At 37.7% G+C, this 24,926-nt stretch overlaps 1 protein-coding gene across 4 annotated transcripts in view; it reads right to left on the bottom strand.

Annotated features, from left to right (window-relative positions):
• The window catches only part of Ae2 (anion exchange protein Ae2), a 201,188-nt gene that overhangs the window by 10,233 nt on the left and 166,029 nt on the right, over positions 1–24,926 (bottom strand). For all 4 annotated transcript variants that reach the window (XM_083135766.1, XM_083135764.1, XM_083135767.1 and 1 more), the window contains 9 exons: positions 23,859–24,059; positions 22,145–22,249; positions 20,793–20,997; positions 16,299–16,508; positions 15,205–15,353; positions 13,532–13,726; positions 10,727–10,878; positions 9,399–9,558; positions 5,105–5,361 (listed from right to left, as the gene is read on the bottom strand). In XM_083135766.1, coding sequence (XP_082991892.1) covers positions 5,105–5,361; positions 9,399–9,558; positions 10,727–10,878; positions 13,532–13,726; positions 15,205–15,353; positions 16,299–16,508; positions 20,793–20,997; positions 22,145–22,249; positions 23,859–24,059 — 1,634 coding nt within the window. The remainder of the gene's footprint in view (positions 1–5,104; positions 5,362–9,398; positions 9,559–10,726; positions 10,879–13,531; positions 13,727–15,204; positions 15,354–16,298; positions 16,509–20,792; positions 20,998–22,144; positions 22,250–23,858; positions 24,060–24,926) is intronic.

Genomic DNA, 24,926 nt, shown 5'->3' with positions numbered 1-24,926 from the left:
ACTTACAAGACTATTTCCAAGATGGCCGAACACACAATCTCGTAAAACAACTTTACAAACAATTGCATGTAGATTCAGATATTATGCACACTTAACATAATCTTTAACAACTTTAATGTAATACACATCAAGATGTAGCTTCCAATGTGGTATTTCTTTTTTATAAATGTCATTTTTCTAGGACTATTGGCGGATTCCAACAAAGGGAATGGAATGGTGATTAGATGAAATTGATGAATGGACAAACACTGATGGAATGGACACAGAACGGAAACTTTGCAGAAGATTACTGTAGTTTCAGGAGCTTGTTAGCCAGCAACAATGCAGTTCCAGGGAGTTACATTTGGAAAAGTTTTGATTTAAATTATTTATAAACAGCAGAACAACAATATTCAATATTATAATAATATATTATACATGCCACTTGGAAGTTCAACAGTGGCAGAGAAGAGGTGGGCATCTGTACAGATAAATTCTCCTCAGTAGCTCAGTGGTCAGATTTGTGCATTATATTTTAAAGAAGTAATGTTATTAATGAATATCAAGATTATCGCTTGTCTTGTAATGCAGCTATAGTATAAAACTTCACAGTCACCTGAACACGCATTCTCGCACCACATCACTAAGATCGAAGCTAGCAAGAAAATGTTTACGTCCATTTCTTTGCAGGCATTCAAGAATATTAATTTAATGAGCCGGGGTCATTAGGATCCAGAGATATTTAGTATTTTCCATCTTCTCTTTTGGCACATTCGGGGTCAAAAACGTGTGGATACCATATTGCTAAATTCAGACTCCAAAATTTATTGTTCGAACTCTCTCTCCACTAGAGAAATCTCTTGACACTTTACCAAGAGCCATATATATCTTCCCCCTTTAAATTTAATACTCAATTCTACCACTAAAACTCCCACACCAATATAAGACTTACTGTTGATATTGAAGAGTGGATATTGTCTCCTCCAAAAAATTAATTCTCAGTCTCCACACCAGAATTTCCGCAACAGTCTAAGGCAATAGTAATACATAAGAATTGGATACCCCCATCAATTTAATGCTCAATCCCCCTATAACTAAAAGAACCGTCGTAATCAATGACCTAGAGTTGGATACTGCCCCCCCTCCCCCCCCCCCCCGAACCCACATGTCAATTAGGGCCTAATATGTAAGAGTTGGATATCCCTTCCTTTAATAATACCCTTTAACACTTTATTTTCTTCATCTAATGGATTAAATATGGTGCATTGAAGGTGCAAAATTTTTACATATATATTTTGGGAAAATATACGAGGGTGGATTGAAAAGTTCGTGGCCTGACCTAGAAAATGAGAAGATATTTGGATAAGTTATGTTTTATTTTTCCACGTAATCCTCCTCGAGGGAGATACATTTACGCCACCTCTCCGGTAACGCTGCTATACCACTTTTAAAAATTGATTCCTCAAGGTCTGCAAAATACCCCAGTCCATCACTTTTCACCTCTTCATCCGAAGAAAATCGCTGACCCCCCAAAAACTTTTTCAGGTTTCCAAACAGGTGAAAGTCCGAGGGGGGCAGATCAGGCGAATAGGATGGGTGCGGCAACAGTTCGAACCCACAGGAATGAATTTCTGCCATGGATGCAAGGGACGTGTGAACGCGCGCATTATCCTGGTGAAACAACACCTTTCTTCGCAGCATTCCTGGCCTCTTAATTTTAATTTCCTCGCGTAAACGTCGCAGCAGGGTGCAGTAGTATTCAGAATTGATAGTCTTTCCTTTTTCCAAGAAATTGATTAAGATAACGCCCCTAGCATCCCAGAATATTGATGCCATAACCTTGTTTGCCGACAAAACCTGTTTGGCTTTCTTTGGGGTAGGAGATCCTTGTCGTTTCCATTGCTTTGATTGTTGTTTTGATTCCGGTGTATGATGGTGCACCCATGTCTCGTCCATAGTCACAAATCTGCCAATAAACTCCTCCGGATCACTTTCAAACAGTTCCAAACAATCACGGGAAAGGGTGAGTCGAGTGCGTTTGTGTTCAACTGAAAGCAACTTGGGTACCCATCTCGCAGACACCTTAGAAAACCCTAAATCGTTCACGATAATGTTTTGTGCTCGCTCATAGGAAATGCCCACAGTCTCAGCTATCTCGCGGATTTTGATTCTGCGGTCACTCAAAATCAGGTCACAAATTTTATTGACATTTTCTGTTGTGGTCGACGTTGCAGGCCTGCCACTGCGGGGGTCATCTTCAATGCTGTTTCTTCCACGCTTAAATTCAGCCACCCACTTTTTCACCATGGAATACGAGGGCGCGGAGTCTCCAAGCGTCTCTACCATGTCCGTATGAATTTGCTGTGGTGTTTAACCCTTTTTATGCAGGTACTTAATGACAGCGCGATGCTCTATTTTCTCCATGTCACAAATTTCCGTCACTTCTGCCCACTAAAAGTCCTCGCCTGAAACAATAGAGCAATGAAATGAAATGAAATTTTACACGGTGACTACCAAAGGATATAGCTATGCAACTAATGTATGAAACTTAAAATTAAAAGCTTCCTTCCTACTCAGGCCACGAACTTTTCAATCCGCCCTCGTATAAATGTTGAATTTATATTATTAGAAGGAACCCCCCCCCCCCCAAATCTCGATGGCACAACCTGAGACATAATCGCCCCCTGTGGGCACCCCTGTGTACAAGAAGGTATTATGTTTACAAACAAAGCTAATAAATATCAGATTATATACAAAATAAAATATAATCACATTGAAAATAAAAAACCTATTATATTTTGTGGTATTTAATATTTCAACCAGTGGAATCATTGATGGAAAATGCTTTTGAAATCCACATTGACACAATATGGTTAATCACTAATGCTGACTTATTTCTCTGTAGTGAGAGTTTCCCATGAAGATGCATGCACACAGGCATCTTCACAAAGTCAAAGTGAAATTACACATTATGTGAGATTTCATTTAATTGTGTGGCAAAACTGACATTTCATGATCAAACAACTGCTATTTGAAAATATTCTTGTTAGGGATGGACAAAAATGAAATTTTAACTGATACTGATAAAATACAAATATAAAATATACAGACACCAGTAACTGATATTTCACTGATCCAATATGAATTACTAATGCTTCATTAGGACCATGAATGGTTCATTCACCTGCTGAAGGTGACTGCAATAGGTTTTGCCTTAAAATATAAACCATCAAATGCATATAAATTTAATTTTACAAAACAAGGGTATATTTTACAAACATGTACGTGAAGAACACAACCTATTTCTGGAAATATGAAATTAATAATATTATTAGAAAGTATATCAGATAGTACTGATACAATATCTATTAATCTGTATCATCATGTCTATATGATAATCATGTGTATATCTTTATTATGAAATGTCATATCGAACATACAGCGCATTGAATGCACAGCACACTTCAGTGGCGTACGCAAGGGGGGGGGGGGTTACCGGGTTTAAACCCCCCCTTGAGCTTTTGAAATTTTATGGAAATTGTAGAAAAAAATTAAAAATGGCTAATTTATCGCAGTCAAAGATCTAAGACAGTAATAATAATAATAATAATAATAATAATAATAATAATTTGAATTATTATTCCCATGCAGCATGAAGAAAAACACAACATTCCAAACACAATCTAAGCGGCCGCAAAGTTCAATTTTGCAATTTTTTTTTGCAAAAAGTCGCGCAGTGACTCTCGCGAGAATTCTGAAAATTCCTTGCTTCATCGCAGTGTGCCGACCTTATTGCAAACATTCTTCCCGGTAATGATTTCACATCCACTTTCACATCTCAAGTGATGCTGAGTCTACATCCACATCATTAAATAATGTTGAAGAAGTGCTTTGTGAATCACCTAGAAGTGATAAATGTGTTGGAATGTCTATAAACTTACTTTTCAATGAAAACATACTCAATGGAATTTAGCAACATGTATTCTCGTGCTTCATCATCATCCTGGGCGAGTTCCATACGTAAAGGTAATGTAGATTCCCCCGTGCATATAGCACCGTGCCATGAAGGCACACGTAGTGGTGTGGTGGGCCCCAAAGATACTCGATCTCGAACTATTTTTGCAGGTGATGTGATCAGCACCATTCTCCGGCAGCCTTCATCCCCCAGGGTTGCTCTCAGGTACCCATTGCTATGAGGCTGGGTGCGGAGACAAGGCTGGATAAATTCCAACCAATGTCGGGAATCGAACCCGGATATCCCACGAAGTTGTCAGACTAGACCAGCGCGGCTCCTTGAATGAGTTTCATATTTCGATTATTTCAATAAATTTAATATATTTGCTTGTTTTTATGGATTTTCTTCACACTTAAAATGTCTCACTTATCATATACAAATAACCGTTGACTAGACAATTATTTTGTAACAAAGAAACAAAAGAAATGTAATTTTGTTCTATTTCTTTCATAAAGAGCAGCTGCATTAGTAGTAATTATAGTAGTAATTTAACTAATTAATTAGTTATAAGAATTATTAATTAATTTATTATTATTATTATTTTATTATTATTAAAGTATAATAAAACAATGGTAATGTGAATTTGTAGAAAGTTTTCGAAATAACACCCCCCTTGATGAAATCCTGCGTACGCTACTGGTACACTTGCATGTTGTGGCAGTCAAGCCAGTGCTCTACAGATCTGAAGTTGCTTGGAGTAAACTTAAGAAGCACCTCCTGTGTGCATTGCAATTTTTGCAAATTGTTTTGTAATTTGTAGTGCTCGTGATTCATCAATAAACAGTCGAGAACAAGCTCTCATCTTTTCACTGAACATATGGACATTTTAAGGAGAATTCAGATTGGTATGGTACAGTTGTTACGGAAGACTTATTATAACATGAAGAACTAGTTTAATGTGTTATGATGTTCAAGCATCAGTATTGGAAGTAAATGATATGAATGTGAATATTAAAGTGATGGAAACTACATACACACATTCAAGTTTATATGAACCTGTCACACATTATGAATCCGATATCCAGCAAAATGACCACCACACTCAGATAATATATGCATAAAAAAGTTTTCATTCTTACCATGGTAAGTATAACACTAAATACTACTTACTCACAAATATGAGTCTCCATAAAAAGAAGAATATAAATTAGTAGAGCTGGAACACCTGCAGCAAATGCTACCCATATCTCAATTGCCTGCTGCATCCCTCCAGGGGGTATCACCCACCCTCTGATAGTTTCATTCGATGGTGTTATTCCTTCCGGCACCCGCAGTTTCTCCGTGTATGTGTCAGGAAGAAGGATGTCCAATCCCACCATAAATATTATTGCTATTGGCACTCCAAAATCACCCAATGCTCGACGGACCTGCAAGGATACAAAATTTCAGTTTGATGAATAACATTTCCATAGGTTATTAAAGTTTGCTTACCCCTTCTTGTCTTCATATCAATACTGTTGTCTCAAAAAGTATTAAATAGTTCACACAAACTATTACCTTACTGGTAACTCTTAGTTGTCTTGTAATGAAAGGGTCCTGGGTTTGATACTCAGTGGAGGCACATAATGGTTTGGATTCCACTTTAAACTGTAGGTCCAGTCCCTATTAGCCTATCCGTACATGTACATAAGTGGACAAAAAGAAACTAAAAAAAAAACCTTACTGGTAACCAGATAAATGTTTACCAGCAAGGGTGGCAGAGGAAAGATATCACAACCAGGCAAGCTTGCTTTCACTAACTCATGGCACTTTACATTTTCTGTAGGTCTATAAATTAAGCCTGCATAATAGGTTAACGTAACTGTATAGTCTTCCAAAATCATCGCATTTCTAACATACCGTAACTCAAGGAAGAAAATTATTTCCTGTGGTTCAATCGGTAAGGTGTCTGAACCTGGTTTCATTTCCCAGGGAAGGTGATCTTGGATGGGAATGTTTTGACAACATCCTACATAATGCAGGTGTGGGGCTGAGTCTACTTAATGGGAAGCATGGGAGTAGGCAACCAGAGCATGGTGCTGATCAATCACTTTCATTATGGCAGAGATTAACTCTTTCGAGGTGGATGACGAAATATTCGTCGTGCATGGAAATCCCCCAAGGACGGGGCTCGTTTTATGCAAAATGTAACATGTTGGAAAATGTTTTTTTTTAAAAAAGTTGTAATAACACGATAAATGCCAATGAGGGCTCAAGGCTTTCATTCGGTAAGCTAAACATGTCGATGTGTACCCATGTTTGGGAGCAACAGACAAGAGGAATTTTTTCTTCTCTTTTTTTTAAACTTTGGCTAGCTCCCATCCGGTAGCACTCATCGATCTGGGCAAACCACCACTTGTCGCTGATTGCCCCAAGTTATGTAATGGCGAATACATAGTATCAAAACGATAATACAAATAGTATTTTTTTTTTTTAAAAAAAAAAAAAAGGAAACTCAAGATCAAGGAGAATGTTTATCACAACTGACCGGAAACTCCATCAGAAATTTGCCCATCGATCCGAACTAAAAGCTTGAAAAGGAGTAGCATTGTTTGCAAGGGCACAAACTCTTACACCTGGCTGTCCAGAGAAAGGAAGAACATTTGAACATTTGCCCCCCCCCCCCTTTCCCACCATGGACATCCACAGGATTTTTTCCAGTGAGAGGCAAGGAAGGTATTTTTTTCAGGGGGGGCACATTTTCCCCAAAAATAGTATTGTTCCCTAAAAAAACATTGCTTAAATTTGAATTTATGGTGTTCATGCAATAATTAACACATATTATTGTGGCTAAAATGAAATTATATGTGTGAAATACATAATTTTTGGTTGACTTTCATTTTCCAGGGAGGGGCCATGCCCCCCCTTCCGAACGCCCATGTCCCCCACCCCCCACCGATGTCTATCCCCCTCTTCACTTCTTCCCACTGCACTGCACTTGCATCATCACTATCTTCATTCTCCTCTAATTCTTCTTCATCTTCCCCCCTTACTCTTCTGGTTCTTCTTGATCATCTTCTGGCACACCCTGTATATCTTCAACTTCTGTTTCATCCCCCATGTCAAACCCCTCCTACAACAAGTCACGAATTTCTCCTGGCCAAAGAGATGCCATCGCAAAAGACCCTTTCTTCTCACGACAAGGTTTCAGAAGCACTCACGTTCATAGCCCAATAACGAGAGAATGATTTGTTCAGCCAAACTCCTTGCCTGCAAGTGCATATTACATTTCACCCACGCCTCTCCCCTTCCCTGAAGACCGTAGCCACCTGTGCGGCACAGATGCCGCAAAAAGCACTCTCGAATAATGCTATACAGAAAGGCTTCCTCCCCCTTATCCTCCCCCTCCCACTTCCCCACCTGTTGCTAAGTGGAAAACCCAGGACAAACAAAGCTCTAATCCCTTTATTCCTTCCAGAGCTAAATTTACTGCCTAGAAATGACGCTTGTTTAGAACTTGAAAGACTGAGCCCTTTAACTTATAAAGCCTTGAAAAACACATGGGCTTTTGTTGCGTCTTTTAACAATCTGCCTGGCGACACGACAATGACATCAGAGTTTACCTGGCGATGATGGCAGATGTGACATGGATGCTTGGAGATTAAAGCCAAAAAGATTCAATCTTTTTTTTTATTATTATTATTATTATTTAAATTCGGTTTCTTGTTTATTGAACATTTATTATGAAGATATGTGTTTGCCGAAATATTCATCAACCATCCTTCGGTTACTTTTGTCATCTGGAGGCTCCACCTTGAAAGGGTTAAGAATACGTGGAGTCCAAGGGGAGGTTCCAAAAGAGTCCATACCCCACCCCCCCCTCTTGAAAGACTCACCAAGTACTAAAATAAAATAATGAAAATATATTTGTTTAGCATTTGTACAATAATCAATGGTTATTCATTTTCTCTGAACTTGGAAAGGAAGGATTATTGTATTGGGATCGTACTGCTTTGAAGGACAATACTAAAGGAGATTTATGCACACAACTACTTACAATAATATCCATACAGTATTAATCAGTAACTTGACTAGATCTAACATGCTTTTTTATTATTCAATAGATTTTCAATTCCTTATCTATCCGACATTAATTTATATGTTTGTATACACATCTTAAGTGCACATAAGCTAGATAACAACATATGTGCTGTTATATCTCTATTCTTATACCATCTTTTTACATATTCATGTAATAATAAAAATGCAATACTAATAAATTTACACATTTTAATATTAATAACAACTTAATTATTTTAATTTAAATATTTATATTATTATTATAATTATTTTAATTTAAATATTTATATTATTATCATAATTATTTATGAGAAACTTTGTTCAGACCACCCTAAATATATTTCTGGATACATGCTTGGTGGAGTCCTACATCACACCCTTATATGTCTCCAAGGCAAGGTGCAATGTACAGGGCATAGCCTGTTATCCTTTCTAAAACTGATTAGTGCGGATGAAAGGCCCAATATTAATAATAACAATAAAAAAAAGTCAAGGCAGGAAAACATGGCAAAATGAGAGCATATACATAAGTATACATAAGCCTCCCCTTTCTCTAGCATTCTTAAACCTGAATGGTTTAATTAATATTTATACTGTTAAGAAAAGTGAATACCCTATTGTCTTTCTAGTAATTTTTTATTACCCTGAATAATTAGTTTTATTTTCATGGAGCTGTAACTCCCCACCACCCTGACCCGTCTCCCTGCCCAAGCTAATTGCACACAAAATTTCATCCTGTTTTCCTTGGTTTTTCTCTAGCTAAAACTACTGAGGTAATAATATTTGTACGGTTACATAAGACACTCAAAAAATTAACCTAGACTTAATCATCAGAAACCAGTCCCTTGGTTCCATACTAATTTATCAAACTTCAGTCCCAATTAGCCTATTTGTGCATAAAATGGACTTCCAACTTTTTTTTTCATGTCAAAGAAATAATTTTCATGCTCTACCCAAGTATGGGTGCTAAGTGGGACTGTCACTACCAGCGATTCTTCAAAATATTTTTTTTTTTTTGGTGTAGGCTCAATTTGGTCCTTCATTGGATTATAACAGCCATATGAAGAATATGGTTAATTTCAAGTATTTCATTCAGATGGCAGCAAATTACATTTTTATCTCAGCTTAGCAGTATCACCCCCACAACATTCCTTTGCATTACATTAGTTTGCTAATTTGTCTCAAACCTAATGTTGAATATTGACTTATCAGTAAATTGAGAATATTTTTTGATCCAACATTGTTGTTACTGGAATTCACATAATAAAAGTTCATGACAAAACTGCATAAATGATAATTATCAACCAAAAAATCATGTCTGTCAATGAACTAACAACTTGTTGAAGTATTTATTATAATTAGTTGAAGAATATATTTGACACTGGAAGAGTATTAGAGCACTTACATTTCTGCCTAGGAACTTGCTATTTCTAAACTGCCTTAGGTAGTAAGCAATGAAAAATGTGCCCAGAGCCAAAATGGTGCATAGCAGAGCAGTGTTGGGCTGTGATCGCAAAATTGGTCTTCCTCGTCTCACAGAGGAAGAAGAATTGTCACCACTGAAGCTGAAAGGAAAAAGGCATTGTTCGTATTTGCTAAATGCAAGCATATGTTTATGTGAGCAAAGCTCTAAACTAGGTATGGCCAACCTGCAATATATCATGTACCACTTTTTATGTAGAGTGTCTGGAATGTCCCCCCCCCCCACCCACCCAACACACACACCATATCCACAAATGATATGATTGTATATACATAGAGAGTTTGAAAGTGAGGCTTTTTTATGGGCTATCTGAAATAACTAGCAACAGTGGGAGCAATGCTCCTCAAGAAACTAATGAGGGAGGGAGGTCATATTGTTTGCAGAGCAGCCATGATCACCCAGAAAGGGGGGACAACAGAGGGCCATCTTCCCCCTTGCCTGAAAATTAAACGTCGGCTGAATGTCAAATTTCTTACATGTAATATAATTTGATTATCAAAATATTTTACCCATTCTTAATACATTATTAAATTATATATTTTCAACTTTGCACATACCACTTACAAAGTGAGCATGCCACTAGTGGCATATGTGCCATAGGTTGACCACCGCTGGTCTAGATATTGACAATAGTCAACGTTATAATTACACCTTAGAATCTTCAACATTTCATCATCATTAGCAGAAGTCTCCATCAGGCAACTGATAAGAAACCAATACAGAAAAATAACTCCCAATTTTGCTACAATATACTCATACATGGAAGGAGATCTTATATACAGGGTGTCTACTTTAACAAGAGATTTAGACTTGCGCTTCAGACTTCATCCTGGATGGGAAATGGCCACCACTTTATTTCATATTTTTACAAAACTTCAATGTAATTCTTAAGAAGCAAAGTGAACAAATCTTAACCACACCTCAATACAATTTTATATTTCCAAATATTCAATTTTATAAAATCCCAGTACGTGTATATAACAATTTAACATACTATAAAAAATTGCAAAAATTATTGACCACAAGCATAATTTCTTGACCTTCTTGACCTACATGTTGATTTATTGACTTTTTCTTGACTAGTAGACACCCCCTATATATCAATATTGGATGCATTCTTAGCTGTACTTGCTATGGTTCAGTATCTATATTATAATTTGCATAGCATCATTTACTTGTACAAGTTAGTTTATATACAAATCTGGAATTTTACACAATGCCAATTAAAATGTTCAAGTTGCAATACTTACCTCACTGTTGTCGTTGTCCCATCTATTAACATAATCTCCGTCATATTATCAACATATGGAAGAGTTACGTCCGTTTCATTTCCCATCTCAGGTGTGCTATCAACATACTCAATGCTGCAGTAATCAGAGAGCAGAGGATGTAACTGATACACCTACAAACAGGAAAGGAAATAATGTCACAGAAAATATAGAGTACAAAAATCGCTAACTGAAGGCTGGCAGTATGTTCCTGGATAGTGTAAACCAGCACTATTTGATATTTAGGTATTTTTAGGAATCGCCCAGATTTCTATTGATATTGACAGGTATAATAATGAACAACCAGTGTGTCAGTAACATTGTAAACCGATATTTCTGTAAATAGTCTTAAATTTAATGCAAAATTCTGCTATTTTAAAAAAAAATCCCTGTGCTTAAAAGAGTATGATTCATATACTCTGGTTTTGCAATCACCATCCTTCATCATTTCCAGTCTTTGACTGGGTCGGCATAGAAGTCAAGCATCTTCATCATTGACCACCCTGCACTCCTCTCTCTCAAATGTGTTCCAATCATATTCTCCTCTTATGCACCATTACCTGTTCTTTCATCTAATATCTTTGTCTTCCCTTTGGGCTTTTTAATTGTAATATTGCCATTTTTTTTATAGAGCAGCACCTACCGAAGCCACCTGTGTACATAGCAGTACTTGGAGGTAACACAAGTAACACTTTATTGGGGAATTCTCACTGTAACTAGATCTATTTGAAAGTAAATAGCTGTAACTGCAACACTGCAATAGAGGTACCTTAGAAGTTTTACAGTTACTTGTTCTAACAAATTGTTAGCTTGAAAATTTGTAGCTTTTTCTGTCTTTACTTTGGATTATAAGGTGAAAGGATTTCCATGGAATCATCTAAGACTAGGCAGAAAGGCTTTTTTCCTTGCTAAATTTAGAATATCCATGCTTTATTCTAATTGCAATTGTTTCCAATTGCATGCAAAAACTTTAATGTTTTGGGTGTCCTGCTGCATTCATTTGGAACAAGGAAGTTGAGGTACGAAAGTCATTGTCAAGGAAGTGGATCATGTTGAACTTGGAAAAGAGGTGGAAAAAACAGGTGTAAATGGAATCAATGCAACCATGTATAAATATCATGGCTGGCATACGATGATTTTTCAAATTAAAATCGTTCATACAAAGCCTACTGCTGCATCATTTTTATTTGTTGTAATTATATAAATACATGAAGACACATGTACATCATTAATTGTGGACAATTTCCAGCAGAAAGTAGCTATAAAAGTTACTCTCAGTTATTGGTACTTGAGAAGTTACTGTAACTCTGTTACTTTCACAAAGTAACTTTTAAAATGCTGGAACACATATTAATTAAGAAGGTGAACATAAATTATTAAGGGTCCTCACAGAATATTTTCCATGTAATATGGGATCAGTAGAAAATTAATTGATTGATTTGGTCTTTCAAAAGTCCACTTTATGCACAGTAAGGCTAATTGGGACTGGACACACAGTTTAAAGTGGGATCCAGTAGAAAATTGATTACTGCTAAATTTTACATCAGTACTGCTTAGGTATCAATTAGAATTTGATATTGGATCTTCAATTTCATAACATATCAAGCAATTTTTATTATATATTAATACCCAAGTAACCACCACCGTTGGGCCAACGTCAGTTTTTACGTGGGAAAGGTTGACTTTACGTTGGTTGGCAAATTGACGTTGGTCTTACGTTGAGCCAACGGTGGTTGCCAACGTTTGCCCAACCATGGAAACGAGAGTCAAAATCAGTTTTAAAAACAACTTTTGAATGCTAAGACAACTTTCAGGAGAATGCTGAAAACTCTAGAGCGTAAAACAAGTGACATGTGACAGTGTTTCTTTTTTAATATTTCAATCACAGCACATACTGGAAATATAATATATATTTAATGAAAGTAGAAGCTATTTTTAACTTTCAGTATCTCACCAGTCCTTTGTCAGCTGCCATGGATGAAAGATGTTTTGGAAAATGCTTATTGTTTGTCTCTTTAGTTGTAGCAGAACAAGAACATTCTTACAGGTATTATTGTGAAGGTGGTTAAATGATGTTTTGTGCAGACTTAAATTCCATGAAAGGTGGAAAACTAAGTAAACTCAAGAAGGTTTTTGGGTTACCACTTGAAGGTACGGTGCCTTAAAAACAATGATACCATGTGACTGAGAAAGTGTTGTGTATTTTTTTTATTTTCATAAATAATTTGTACTATTGTTTACATTTGGCCTCAGAATAAATTATGTTTATATGAGAACACAAACCTATCCATTCTTTAGTTTTCAGAATGTTGGGCCAATTAAAACCATACATTGGCCCAACATAAAACCATACATTGGCCCAACATAAAACCATATGTTGGCCCAACATAAAACCATATGTTGGCCCAACTTAAAACCATATGTTGGCCCAACTTAAAACCATATGTTGGCCCAACTTAAAACCATATGTTGGCCCAACTTAAAACCATATGTTGGCCCAACATAAAAACATACATTGGCCCAACGTAAAAACCACATGTTAGCTCAACGTTGGAATCATGGCCAAAATTACTTTTGGCCAATGGTATGTCTTTGTGTTGGGGCAACCGTTGGCCAACCATTTTCAGAACGGTTGGCCCAACGTTCGGCCAACAACTTTTGGTTACTTGGGGTATCTTCAAATTAAAAGTCATAGATCATATGCACTACTCTAACTTTGTTAAATTACTATGCTCCATTACACATCAATAATTTTAAATTTCACCCCATCTTCCTCATAAGACATACCTGAACTAGCTTCAACAAACTCTCATATATGTACAACAGCGAGATCAGTGAAGCAAATATTTCCTCAGTGAAGCGAGTGAATAGTTTAACAAACACACTTCCTTCCACACATCCAACAATCAAAGCAATGATTCCCAACCAAATTCCAATCCACACCCTCATTGTTAGAAACTCAATTCCATTCGATTCACAAAACTGCAAAGGAAACAAAAATTAAAATTAGCAGAAGACTATAATTCACACACTTTATGCAACTGCACTTTATATGACACTATATTTCACTAAAATAATGAAAGCTTATGCCAAATAGTAAAACCATTAATTTTAACAAAGGTGAATATTTCCTCAAAGCCATGAAGCACTACTAAAAATAACACAGCCTCCCCCCTACTCCTAAATTTCTTATGCAAACAATTTTAGGCAGAGAAAGTTCACAGAAAAATCAGGTACTTTTCTATACACATATGCTAAGTGGGACTGGATCTTATAGTTTTACATGGAATCCAAACCACGACAACAGCTCCTCCCCCACAAAAGTGTAAAGGACATTAGAGACAAATTCATTTAAATAAATCAATACAATATACAGTTACTAAACACCATTTCCCATTAACTGTAAAATTCTTGTTAATCCTTGTTACATTATTGTGAAGACTGAACTTTAAACACAATTTAAAAATTGCAGTGTATATCAAAGCTTATTTTGAACTACAAAAAGGAAAAAACTTATGAATACAATATTTGCCAAACATCCTGAAACCTTAATATCAGATCAATGTATCAGATCCATGCAAAAATAATAGGCAAATTGTTTAGCTTTCTGTATTGCAAATAATATTTTCTAATAAATATTATTAATTATATTGCTTGTTACATGTTATTTTGATGCTTGTTTATTGCTTAATCTATACACCTGAAAATATTTTTTCTAATGCTTTATTTATCTCAATTGTAGGCTATTTACATAGATGTTGTAAATCAAGAAATGCACATAATTTTGCTTCACGAGTTCAAACTTTGTTGCAGTACCATGGAAGCAACTCAAAATGAAACTAAAGCTTGGGGTGAGGGAAGCATTTTGAGCATACAGGGTGTAGGTGATTCGAAAAATTCTGCACACTATGAGTCTCAAAGATGATTAGTGTCGTGGATGGTCATTAGAAGTTGGCAACGGCCACCTGAAGACTATAATCAAAGCTGGCCTGCTCAAAATAACATGCGAGGTTGCAGAAGAACTTGGCGTTATGTTAATCAATCGACCATTGCTCATTGAAGCAAAATTGGAAAGGTGAAGAAACTCAATACGTGCCTCACGAATTGAACAACCAAATAATCGCCATCTTGAAGTGTGCTCTGCACTTCTTTTGCACAACAATAACGACCCATTTCTTGAACATATTGCAACATGCAATGAAAAGTGGATCCTATATGACAATCAACAATGTTGACTGAGTGCTTGATTCAATCTCAATCTTCAAAGCCTGCTAGTTCAATCTCAGAGAGAGCATAGCTGTTCCATTTTGCTATTTCATCTATGTTATCCAATTATTATTTATGCTAACCATCACATGATGTAGACAAGGATGTCAAATAACTAATCAAAATTAAAGTATATTTATTTAACTGTATCGGCATGTTTAAATTCCTGGAAAAAGTTTTATGCATATACTTACTGCAAATAAACTCTCATCAAACAACAAGAGAGGACCTGTTGCTCCTACTATAACTAAAGGCTGGCCAGCCAGCAGAGAAAAGACTACACCTGCAGCACATGTTGCAACTAATGTTTCAGAGATTCCTATCATATTATGGGTCTTGTCACCTGAAATTGAAGAAAAACAGTTGTTCTTTTTATACAAACCAACATTAGGCAATAGAAATAAATAGATGGTATGGCCAAATTTGAGTAAAACAATTATTCAAATATCTAATTTATCCATCATCCAGGCTTACCCTGATGTCCACCATCGAAATTTACTCACCATTTCGATTATCACCTGTTGCTTTCAAAATGACTTGCTTAATATCTATTATCTGAATTTGCTATTCATTCGTAGCGAATAAGACACCAACTTTCACACTAATAGAATTCTTAATACATGATCTTACCACAAAATAGCTCTGTTTTAACAGCATCCCATTATGGTGCACCAAAGTAATTTCATAAGCACTTAAGATGTGTGTACATGGAATGGGACAAATAATTAGCCAATGAGTAAATTCATATTTTTCAGTCTGAGAAAAAACTAGCAAAACTGTACACTGTCCCGGGAATCTCTTGATTGATTGATTTTACTTCACTTTTTGTGACACTTTTGATTAATTTGCGAAGATGAGGATGAGTGATGATATGATGACATTGATGAACGGACACATGCACACATCCATGCCCAGGGTGGGATTCAAACTTGGGGCCTTGGGCATCATAGCGCAATGTGCTAACCACTCCGCCACGGGGGTGGTCTCGGGAATCTCTCTAACGAAAACGAGTCTCTGCACAAGTAGGGAGTCGAGAGGGGCAGACCAATGAACACTTGAGAGGGGAAGTGAGTGCATGGAGGAGGAAACAACTGCAGCTACCAGCTGTTTGCAGCAGCACACACTGCTTTGCTCTGCCCACTCACTTTCTCCCCTTCTCTACCATTATGCTCAGCCTTGTTCTACAGATTTCCGAGACAAGAGTGTACAATAAAATGCTACTTTTAAAGGGGTTACAAAAAAAAAGTGTGTGCTACTTTACTTGCTACAAGTAAAAGCATGTACTTACCCATAAGACCTCCGAAAGTAATAGCTCCTGACAAAGCTGCAAAATAAATGAAAATTGCAGCTGCAAAACACTGAAAATTCAATCCATCCAGAAAATCTGACACATAATAAGGTAAACGCCTTTTGATATCCCTCACGAGTCCTCCGAAAGGCTTTCTGGTTCTACGGAGAGGGTCGTCAAATGGAGGCTTCTTGTCTTCTGGCAGCAAGGCTACAAGGGAAAACAAAAATGCAAGATAACATTAAGTCAACACTACATACAAAAACTTAATTCAGATTCAAATCAAGTGCATGGACCATATGTAAAAGAATCAAGCCCAGATTTGGGATGGTAAGCACTCACAGTAAATAGTGATGCAATTTCTCTATATTGCAAATCCTGAGTGAGGCATCATCTTTGTATGGGCCCATGGGGCTCAAGGCGACCCAATAATTTACGTATATTATTATTACTTTTTAGCATAGTGGATTACTTATTGTAATCGCTGATTCACATGCCTAATGGCTGCTATACTTTAAATGCTTACTCAACTATTGTCCATGTAAGTCAAGGCTTTTCAACTTTTTCATATTAAAAAAATGTTCCCCACAGTGAATTTTGAAACCAGGTGTTTATACTACATTTATAATAAAATCAAACATTTTCAATTGCCTGTAACCCGAAGATTAGTGCATTTACTTATCAATTTCTCTCATTAACCCTATGCAGTTTGTATTCATATATATTTGCAAGCCTGGATGCGTGACAGTATTCACACTTACTGATATTAAATTTAAGTTAATTGGTTTTGAAATTCATGTGGCTCTACTTTACTTATACCAACCGAGGTAATTTTGACATTAATATAATAATCCATGTAAGTTAGGCTAAGGAATTATAACATGCATAAAGCATAAATTCTTGTATAGAACAAATATGTATTCAAGTCCAGCCTACTCAATATTGCTTTTTAAGTAAGTGCCCATTATCCTATTGCTAGCTGTTACAGATCATGTTAAAATAGATCTTAGTTTCAATGGGCATACGTGAACAAAATATTGAAATATTATAGGTGATCTACCTTGGTGATCATGGCTAGTAAGTATGGTCAATTACAAGACTAAAAATTTATCACAAAGGTTATCTGCGTCTTGTCAGGAGAGTGGGCCCACATTATTTCTTATTGGGCTAGGGTCTTCTATCGCCCAATTCCCAGCGATGATACTACTGACATGATACAAAACAAGGACGATGATTTCAAAGAAGGATGCCTTTCAAAAGCTCCATTTTAAAATATACATGAAAAATTAACAATCACTCTTCTCCTATCCTCTAAAATTTGGTCCAGTGAGATGACATGTATAAATCTTGGGCTTACAACGCCAATACTAAAGCAATACTACTAATTCCAATCAAGAGGATTAACACAGATGTCTAGTTACACACGCACAGTATTATTTTATACATAGTGTGGATGTAAGAAAGGAGGGCCAAAAGAACTCTCATAAAAACTGAGAAAGAAGCAGGAAACACTCGACAGACACTGGAAATGTTTTAAGTTTCCACAACCATGAACCACATCTTCCAATGTTGGTAACAGACAGTAGAAATAGAAGTTAAGGCTTGTTGATAACATTTTCATGCTCTGGACACATGGTCTGGGAAAGTGGATAGGGATGGTTCTCCAACTCAACCACTTCTGTTGTGTCAGGTTCGCCTGGACCCTACACCAAGTATTGGGCAAGCATGGTTACCTTCGAGCCTCATCAGAAAACAAATATCCTGAGCTGCTTCCACCAAGAAACCTGACACAAGCCCCTCCAAAGGTGCAAAACCTGTCCCATTCTCATCACTTTCCATATCCTCCTGATCCACACTGCCACTGGGAAATTCACCCTCCACCCCAAAAGCAACCTGTCATGCCTCAAACCTCATCTATATCCTCACCTGCAACACCTGTGGTGACCAGTGGCGTAGCGTTATAGTATGCCCGTATGCCCGGCGTTCCCAGATTTAATATTTAAAAAATGCGTAAATGCTGTAAATATAAAGTAAATCTTGACTAATTTCATATATGTCTGACCTTCATGGCATTGTAATAGCTATTTCTCGCGATCCGCTTGCAACGCTCCACTAACAACACTCGTTCTAGCATTTTTTTAAATGCCTTTCCTGGCCGAACGCCCAGCAGGTTCGGCGTACAGGACCCTATATTCCTTGCTGCCTTTCTGGAGGGAAAGCTTGGACCTCTAAAGCACGCGCCCAAATGCTCTCTCTTACGCCCGCGTATGGAGCAGAGGGCTACGTGATTGGTTCACGTGACCCTTCCTGCCTTCTGAAGCAGACGACAGCGGTAGAATTTCTACCCGGTTCTTCGTGCTCGTGCCACTCGTGCTATGTGTTGCTACAATACGCAATATTGACTGACGTAACTTTACCAAACTCAAATATACCACTTCTTAATGGCCACTGCATTGTATAATTTATCGCATGAACAGCGATGTGCATTAAAAACTAAAAGATCAACACAGTTTTTGTCAAATAAGTTGCTGAAGTCCTCGTGGTAGAAGTTCAGCCTGTGGCTGCTCTACCACTTAATAATAATAAAAAAATAATAGTTTTGCAGGTTATTATTTTTTAGTTATTATGTAACTGCTTAATATTGTGTCAATGGAAATGTTTAGCATTCATTTGAAAACATCGAATGGTCTCTGGACAAACTTATTTTAAAATGTTTATCAACATTCTCAAGACGTAATAAACAGTGGTCTGAATTACTAATCGGCACTGTTATGTTAGTAGAGTGTACGATAGTTGGATCATCTGCCCACCTCCGTGTCAGTGTGTTTTGCACAGCACGCCAAGACGACAGAGGCCCGTGATTTGAATCCCGGGGTGAGCACGGGTGTTCTTTGTGAGTGTCCCTTCATCAATATCATCATCACTCATTCATATTCGCGATTAACCAAAAGTGGTAGAAAAGCGAAGTAAAATACACCAAATCAATCATTAGTTGGATCATTCACAACAATGACGTCTACTGTTGTCCAGAGGCTTGTGATTCAGGTAGGTTTTATAATGATTTGTGTCATGCCGAAAGGTATAAAACACCAGAGTTCAAAACATTTGTTGCATAGTGAGGCATCTAATTTTCTAGCTAAAAACTGCATGGATGATGATGCTTTATTGCAAACCCAGCTGACTTCAGGCAAATAAACAACACCTGTGGCGACTAATTCCACAAGTAAATTATTAACCAAAAAAGGGCCGACCTTTCCTTCGGACTTGGCGTTCCCACCCGAAATGCCCATGCTATGCCACTGGTGGTGACCACCTCCGGGAAACATCCACAGCCCTCAACCTCAGGATCAATAATCACTGCTCATCCACCTAATGACTGCTCCCCGGTAGTAATCACTTACCCTTTGCCCTAAACCACCAACACCTCAGAATGGAAAGCATGGGAGTGTCGCGAGTTCACCCACACTCTCTGGCCTGAATAAAGTCAATGAATAACTCTCTGAAACAGATCCCATCTCCACCTTGCATCCGGCTTTCCAACTTCCTTACCCTCAATTATACCCCCCCCCCCCCCCCCACCAAACACACACACTTCACCCTACCACTCACAATTTTTGAGAAGCCTGGCAAGAGGATCAGGTTTTCACATACCAACTTTCTACTTAAAATGGGGGAACCCCTGAAAAATGCCCTCTTCCACCCGCATAACTTAGAAGATATGTGCTATTGCCCCGGTGCAATATATATAGCAATTATACCGGCATGTCAGTTACGCAAAATGCTTACCGGATTCCCCCGTTTATCTTTGTTCTTTATCCTTTATTTGTTATTTCCATTATTTTACATGATGGTATGATTTAATATCATGCCAGAACATACCTGATGCTGATCACATCACCCCCACTCACGACCGGATCAAGAAAGTGTGGGGCGTTACCCCCACACCCCCTATACGCCTTCATGGCGTGGTGCTATGCACAGGGGAACACTTTACCTTTTACCTTTGCCAGAACATACCAACTGTCTCTTTACTATGGACCTGGCAACCTTGTATGTTCAACACTTCTGTTTCTGCTGTTACCTAAATCTGAAGAGGCAGCTAACAGTGTCAAAAATTTAAAACATTTCCAGTGTCTGGTGATGGTTGGTTCTCATTCACACACACACACATATATATATATGCGCATATAGCACCATGGCATGATGAAGACACATTTAGAGGATGTGGGGTAGGGCCACACATATTCTCTATCTATGCCATTTTTGGAGGTAATGTGATCAGCACCATACTCTGGCTGCCTTTATCCACCATGGTTGCCCCCAAGTACCCACCAATTTGAGGCTGGGTGAACCCCAGAGCCACTTTATGCAGGGGGGAGGCCGAAAAAATTCCAATCTTAGACCTACCCCAGGAATCAACCCCAGGTCATGTTCCATACATGAAATTATGCATATAATAAAAATGGGGGAAAAAGAACACCCACTCTAACTTACCTAGTTGGGCTTCATCAGAATCTAAGACTTTTGTTGATTTTCTTCTTCTGATGGCTTCACTCTTGGCCTTTAGTTCATCAAAAGGAAGAAGTGCTCTCCTCTCCCAATCACCAGGTGGCAGCACTATACTGTCATCCAAGAATTCATTGATAGCCGATAGCAACTCCTTCCTTCCAGCTGCTTTATAAGCTATCTTGTGGAAATGCTAGAATAGTACAAACAAGTTCATCTATTATAACTGTGTGATTTTTCGAATATGAAAGGTAAAAAAAGAATGTATCTTTAAATTGAAAGTTTAGATTAAGTTTAAGTTGCAACTGTTATGATGAGAACATTGATAACAGGAGGGCAATATTGGCATTTATTTTTCTAATGTGATGTGTAATTTACAAACCTGTACTACGTTTTATTCTTATTGATTTTGTACATGGGTGTTGTCAGAAATTTTTGCAAAGGTCGGGGTCAGACAATTAATAAAACTTGAATAAAAAAAAAGGTAAAGTGCTCCCCTGTGCATAGCACCATGTCATGAAGGCGTATAGGGGGTGTGGGCATAACGCCCCACACTTTCTTGATCCGGTCGTGAGTGGGGGTGATGTGATCAGCATCACACCCCTGACCAGGTACCCACATTATTCGATGCTGGGTGGGCGCCGGGGCTGCTTCCATCGTTAGAAAAATTAACGGATTTGAACCGGCAGGGGATCGAACCCGGGATCTTTAGCATGGTAGTCAGACACGTTACCGACTGAGCCACCGGCCACAATAATTATTATTATTATTATAGTTACAATTATTATAAAATAATAACTATTATAATTAATAAAAATAAACCATTTTTTAAAATTTATTATTATTTGGGGAGAGTCTTCAACTTGATTCTTCATGTGGGTGAATTGCAGTACTGGATTGCAATACACTGAACATTATTTGATAGAAATCAAGATCTCAACTGCCATCCCATTCACAAGCGGCAAAATTAGCAGTGGTTTTCAATACCGTTGCAAGAGTTTACCAATCATGGTATTTTAATGTGTTAATTACAGACAACAAACATGCTGACTTCCTTACATGTCGAGTTCTAGTAAAGAATGCTAGGTTCCAGGCTTGAATCCTACAGTAACTAAAATGTTCCTATTGTATATTAAAATTTATTCACACTGTTAATGATCAAGAGTGGATAAGCTAGAGCATGACAAAGGAACAAAGGAACTTCTGAGAGTATGTGTGTGTGCAATACTAATAGAATAAAAATTCCATTATTGTGTATTACAAGACAGTTGATCATAATCTACCTTGTACATTCGAGATTAAACATATAGGTAAAAGATAAAAACAAGAAAACAACTTACTGCATTTGACATCAGTGTAGATATTGATCTACCAATTTCATGGTAGTCCAAATCATAATTGATTGGTCCAAGTAGAATAAACATAAAACGCACTGGTATAGGAACCTGCATGGGGAAAAAAACAGTATTTTGTTACTATACATAGTGGTTAGATCTTAATCTCTGTCTAATATTCAATACGGCAACATGAATGAAATTGTTGTCTTGAACAAATACAAATTATATTACTACTTGTTTTGCAGTGCATTATAAAATTGCAAATATTTCTTCAAAAGCCTGAATATTTCATTCACTTCCTTAATTGTTGAATGTAATCAAACAACTGCAGTAGGTGTGAATTATACTCTTTCATTGATTAAACAAGGTTGCAGATATCAAACTGATATATATCTACATATAAGTGGCAGTCAAAGGTCTCTCTTCAGGTAGCCAAAAATCACAAAAATCACATGAGGAAAGATGTGGGCTTTAGGGAGGATGTTGAAGTCTTGTCCACCCAAATACCTGAAGCATATCCCACACCAGACTGGAAGTGTGGGAATGGGCATTATCATGGAGGAGGATGATAATGCTGTCCGATAGCATTCCACGGCGCTTTGGCTTAATGTCGCACCTCAGCTTGTGAAAAGTGTCTTCATAGCATCTCACACTGATTGTGGTCCCAGCTTGAGAAAGTCTACAAGCAGCGGATCCTTGCAATTGAAGAAAAATGTCATCATGACTTTCCTGGAACTTGTGCGAACAGATCTGGACTTCTTTGGCTGGGGAGAATCCACGTCTTTCCACTCTTGGCTTTGCCATTTGCTATTGGCCTCAAATTATGGCATCACGTTTCATCCCCAGTGACGATATGGGACAGAAACACACACTCTTCCTCATGGTACCACCGAATGCAGCCATTCTCTGAGTATTTTGTTCCTCCGTCACTTGATGTAGGGCCCACTGTGTGCAAATTTTTCTGGACTGCTGCATAACATTAGACATTGGTACCTTGTGGCATTTAAGTTCAATCAATCACTGCATTTGAAGATGGTGGGCAAAAACCCTTATTTTTTTTGTGTGTTTTGAGAGTTTCAAAATCTGCTTATATTTAGGCTATACTTTTGCAGATTAAGGAATGAAAACCTCAGTCGTTTTAGCGAATAATAAGCTATAAGCTCTTCATAAAAACCTTGCTATGTAATACGTAAGAGTATTGTATCCATGGAAACTGCAGCAAATTTAGAGGTTTTAAGCTGAAAATCATATAGCTACTAGATACATCCTATGACTGATCCAGTATTGCATTTAAGTGAAACTGTTACATGTAACAACTTTATAATATAGTGTATAATTTAAGAGAGGTCTGGTGTTGAAATGGAAGCAAGTCAACAATATTGAGACCACTATAACTGCAACAAATTTAGAGTTTCTAAAAACAAGTGCATTGCATACTTTACAGTGCTGCAGCAGTACAGACTGAAAAGGAAGATTCATCTTGATGATGTCTGAGAGAACCTGCCGTGGTTGTAAACACTGGGAAAGATAGTGGTCAATGGACCTTGGATATATCTACTGTTTCAAAGCTCTTTAGGTGTTCTTCAGCAGGATAATATAAATAAATTTGTATAATGTATTCACAGGAACACAGTAGATATTGTGAGTGATTACTGAGAAAAATGTATTGTAAAATATATACATAAAGTCTTATGTAGTAAAAGACAAAGGAATGTACCTCAGTGATGGTTGGCATAAGGACACCTTCCGCAAGCCTTAAGAATGCTATTGCTGGGTGTTCCAAGAAGTCTACAGCACCGACACACACCGTGGTGGCTTCTGCTCCTCCAGGGATTCTCCTCAGGATGGTCTCCTTCTGCGCCACCTTCTTCAGATCTTCACTGGAGGAAGTGTACGTGAGCTCCTCCTTCATGTCTATCTGAAATGAGAGGCAGCTGAAAAGTGGTTGCTGCTTCTACGTTTGGCTTCTGTTGGCTGTTGCAATTCATAATATACCAATTATAAAAATGTACATGGTGTTTAAGGTTTTATATTCTTGAATTGTTAACTATGTTACAGGCAGTGACGTGCAGTGATGTTGACAGTTGGGGTAGCAATCAGTGGCGTGCCCAAGTGAGGTTGGTGTGGGTCATAATCTCCCTCCCCCCTTTAGGGCCCAGTATTCCTAAAAATAGAACGTCAAAGAAAGGAAAGGATTGCAAAATGAGGAAGGACTACTGAAAAGAAGCACACGTTAAGCCCACCCACTTTCGAAAATCCAAAACATGTTGATTTGACTATTAAGCCAGAGATCCCAGGTTCGAACCCCGACCTGGACATGGGTGTTATTTGTGTTTGTCCCTTCATCAATTTTATCGTACCATCTTGACGATTAGCCAAAAGTGTAGGAAAACCGAAGTAAAACAAACCAAATGAAACAATCAATCAATGATTTGATTTATGCTACTTAGCATCGCTGTCGTGCAGTGATAACCACTCCCCCACGGCTGGTTGATTTGGTGTTTAAGTCCACTTTATGTACATAAAAGCTAATCGGGACTGGACCCACAGTTTAAAGTGGGATCCAAACCACTATGTGCGTCCACCTGGTACCGATCCGGGGCCACTTGCACTCCCCCACGGAGGTCGGCCGACAACAAAGATGAGTGGAAATCTGTAATTATTCGGATACTTGGGTATCGGTAAAGCAAACTGCGTATTTACTCAGTGGTACGTAAATTTCAATTGGATTTTTGAAACACCATATTTGCATATGATTAACGTTTTTCAAAAAAAAATTGCATTG

The sequence above is a fragment of the Lepisma saccharinum genome, chromosome 14, assembly GCF_977018435.1.
Source record: "Lepisma saccharinum chromosome 14, izLepSacc3.1, whole genome shotgun sequence".
Classification (NCBI taxonomy): Eukaryota; Metazoa; Arthropoda; class Insecta; order Zygentoma; family Lepismatidae; genus Lepisma; species Lepisma saccharinum.
This window is presented reverse-complemented; position numbering and strand designations above follow the sequence as displayed.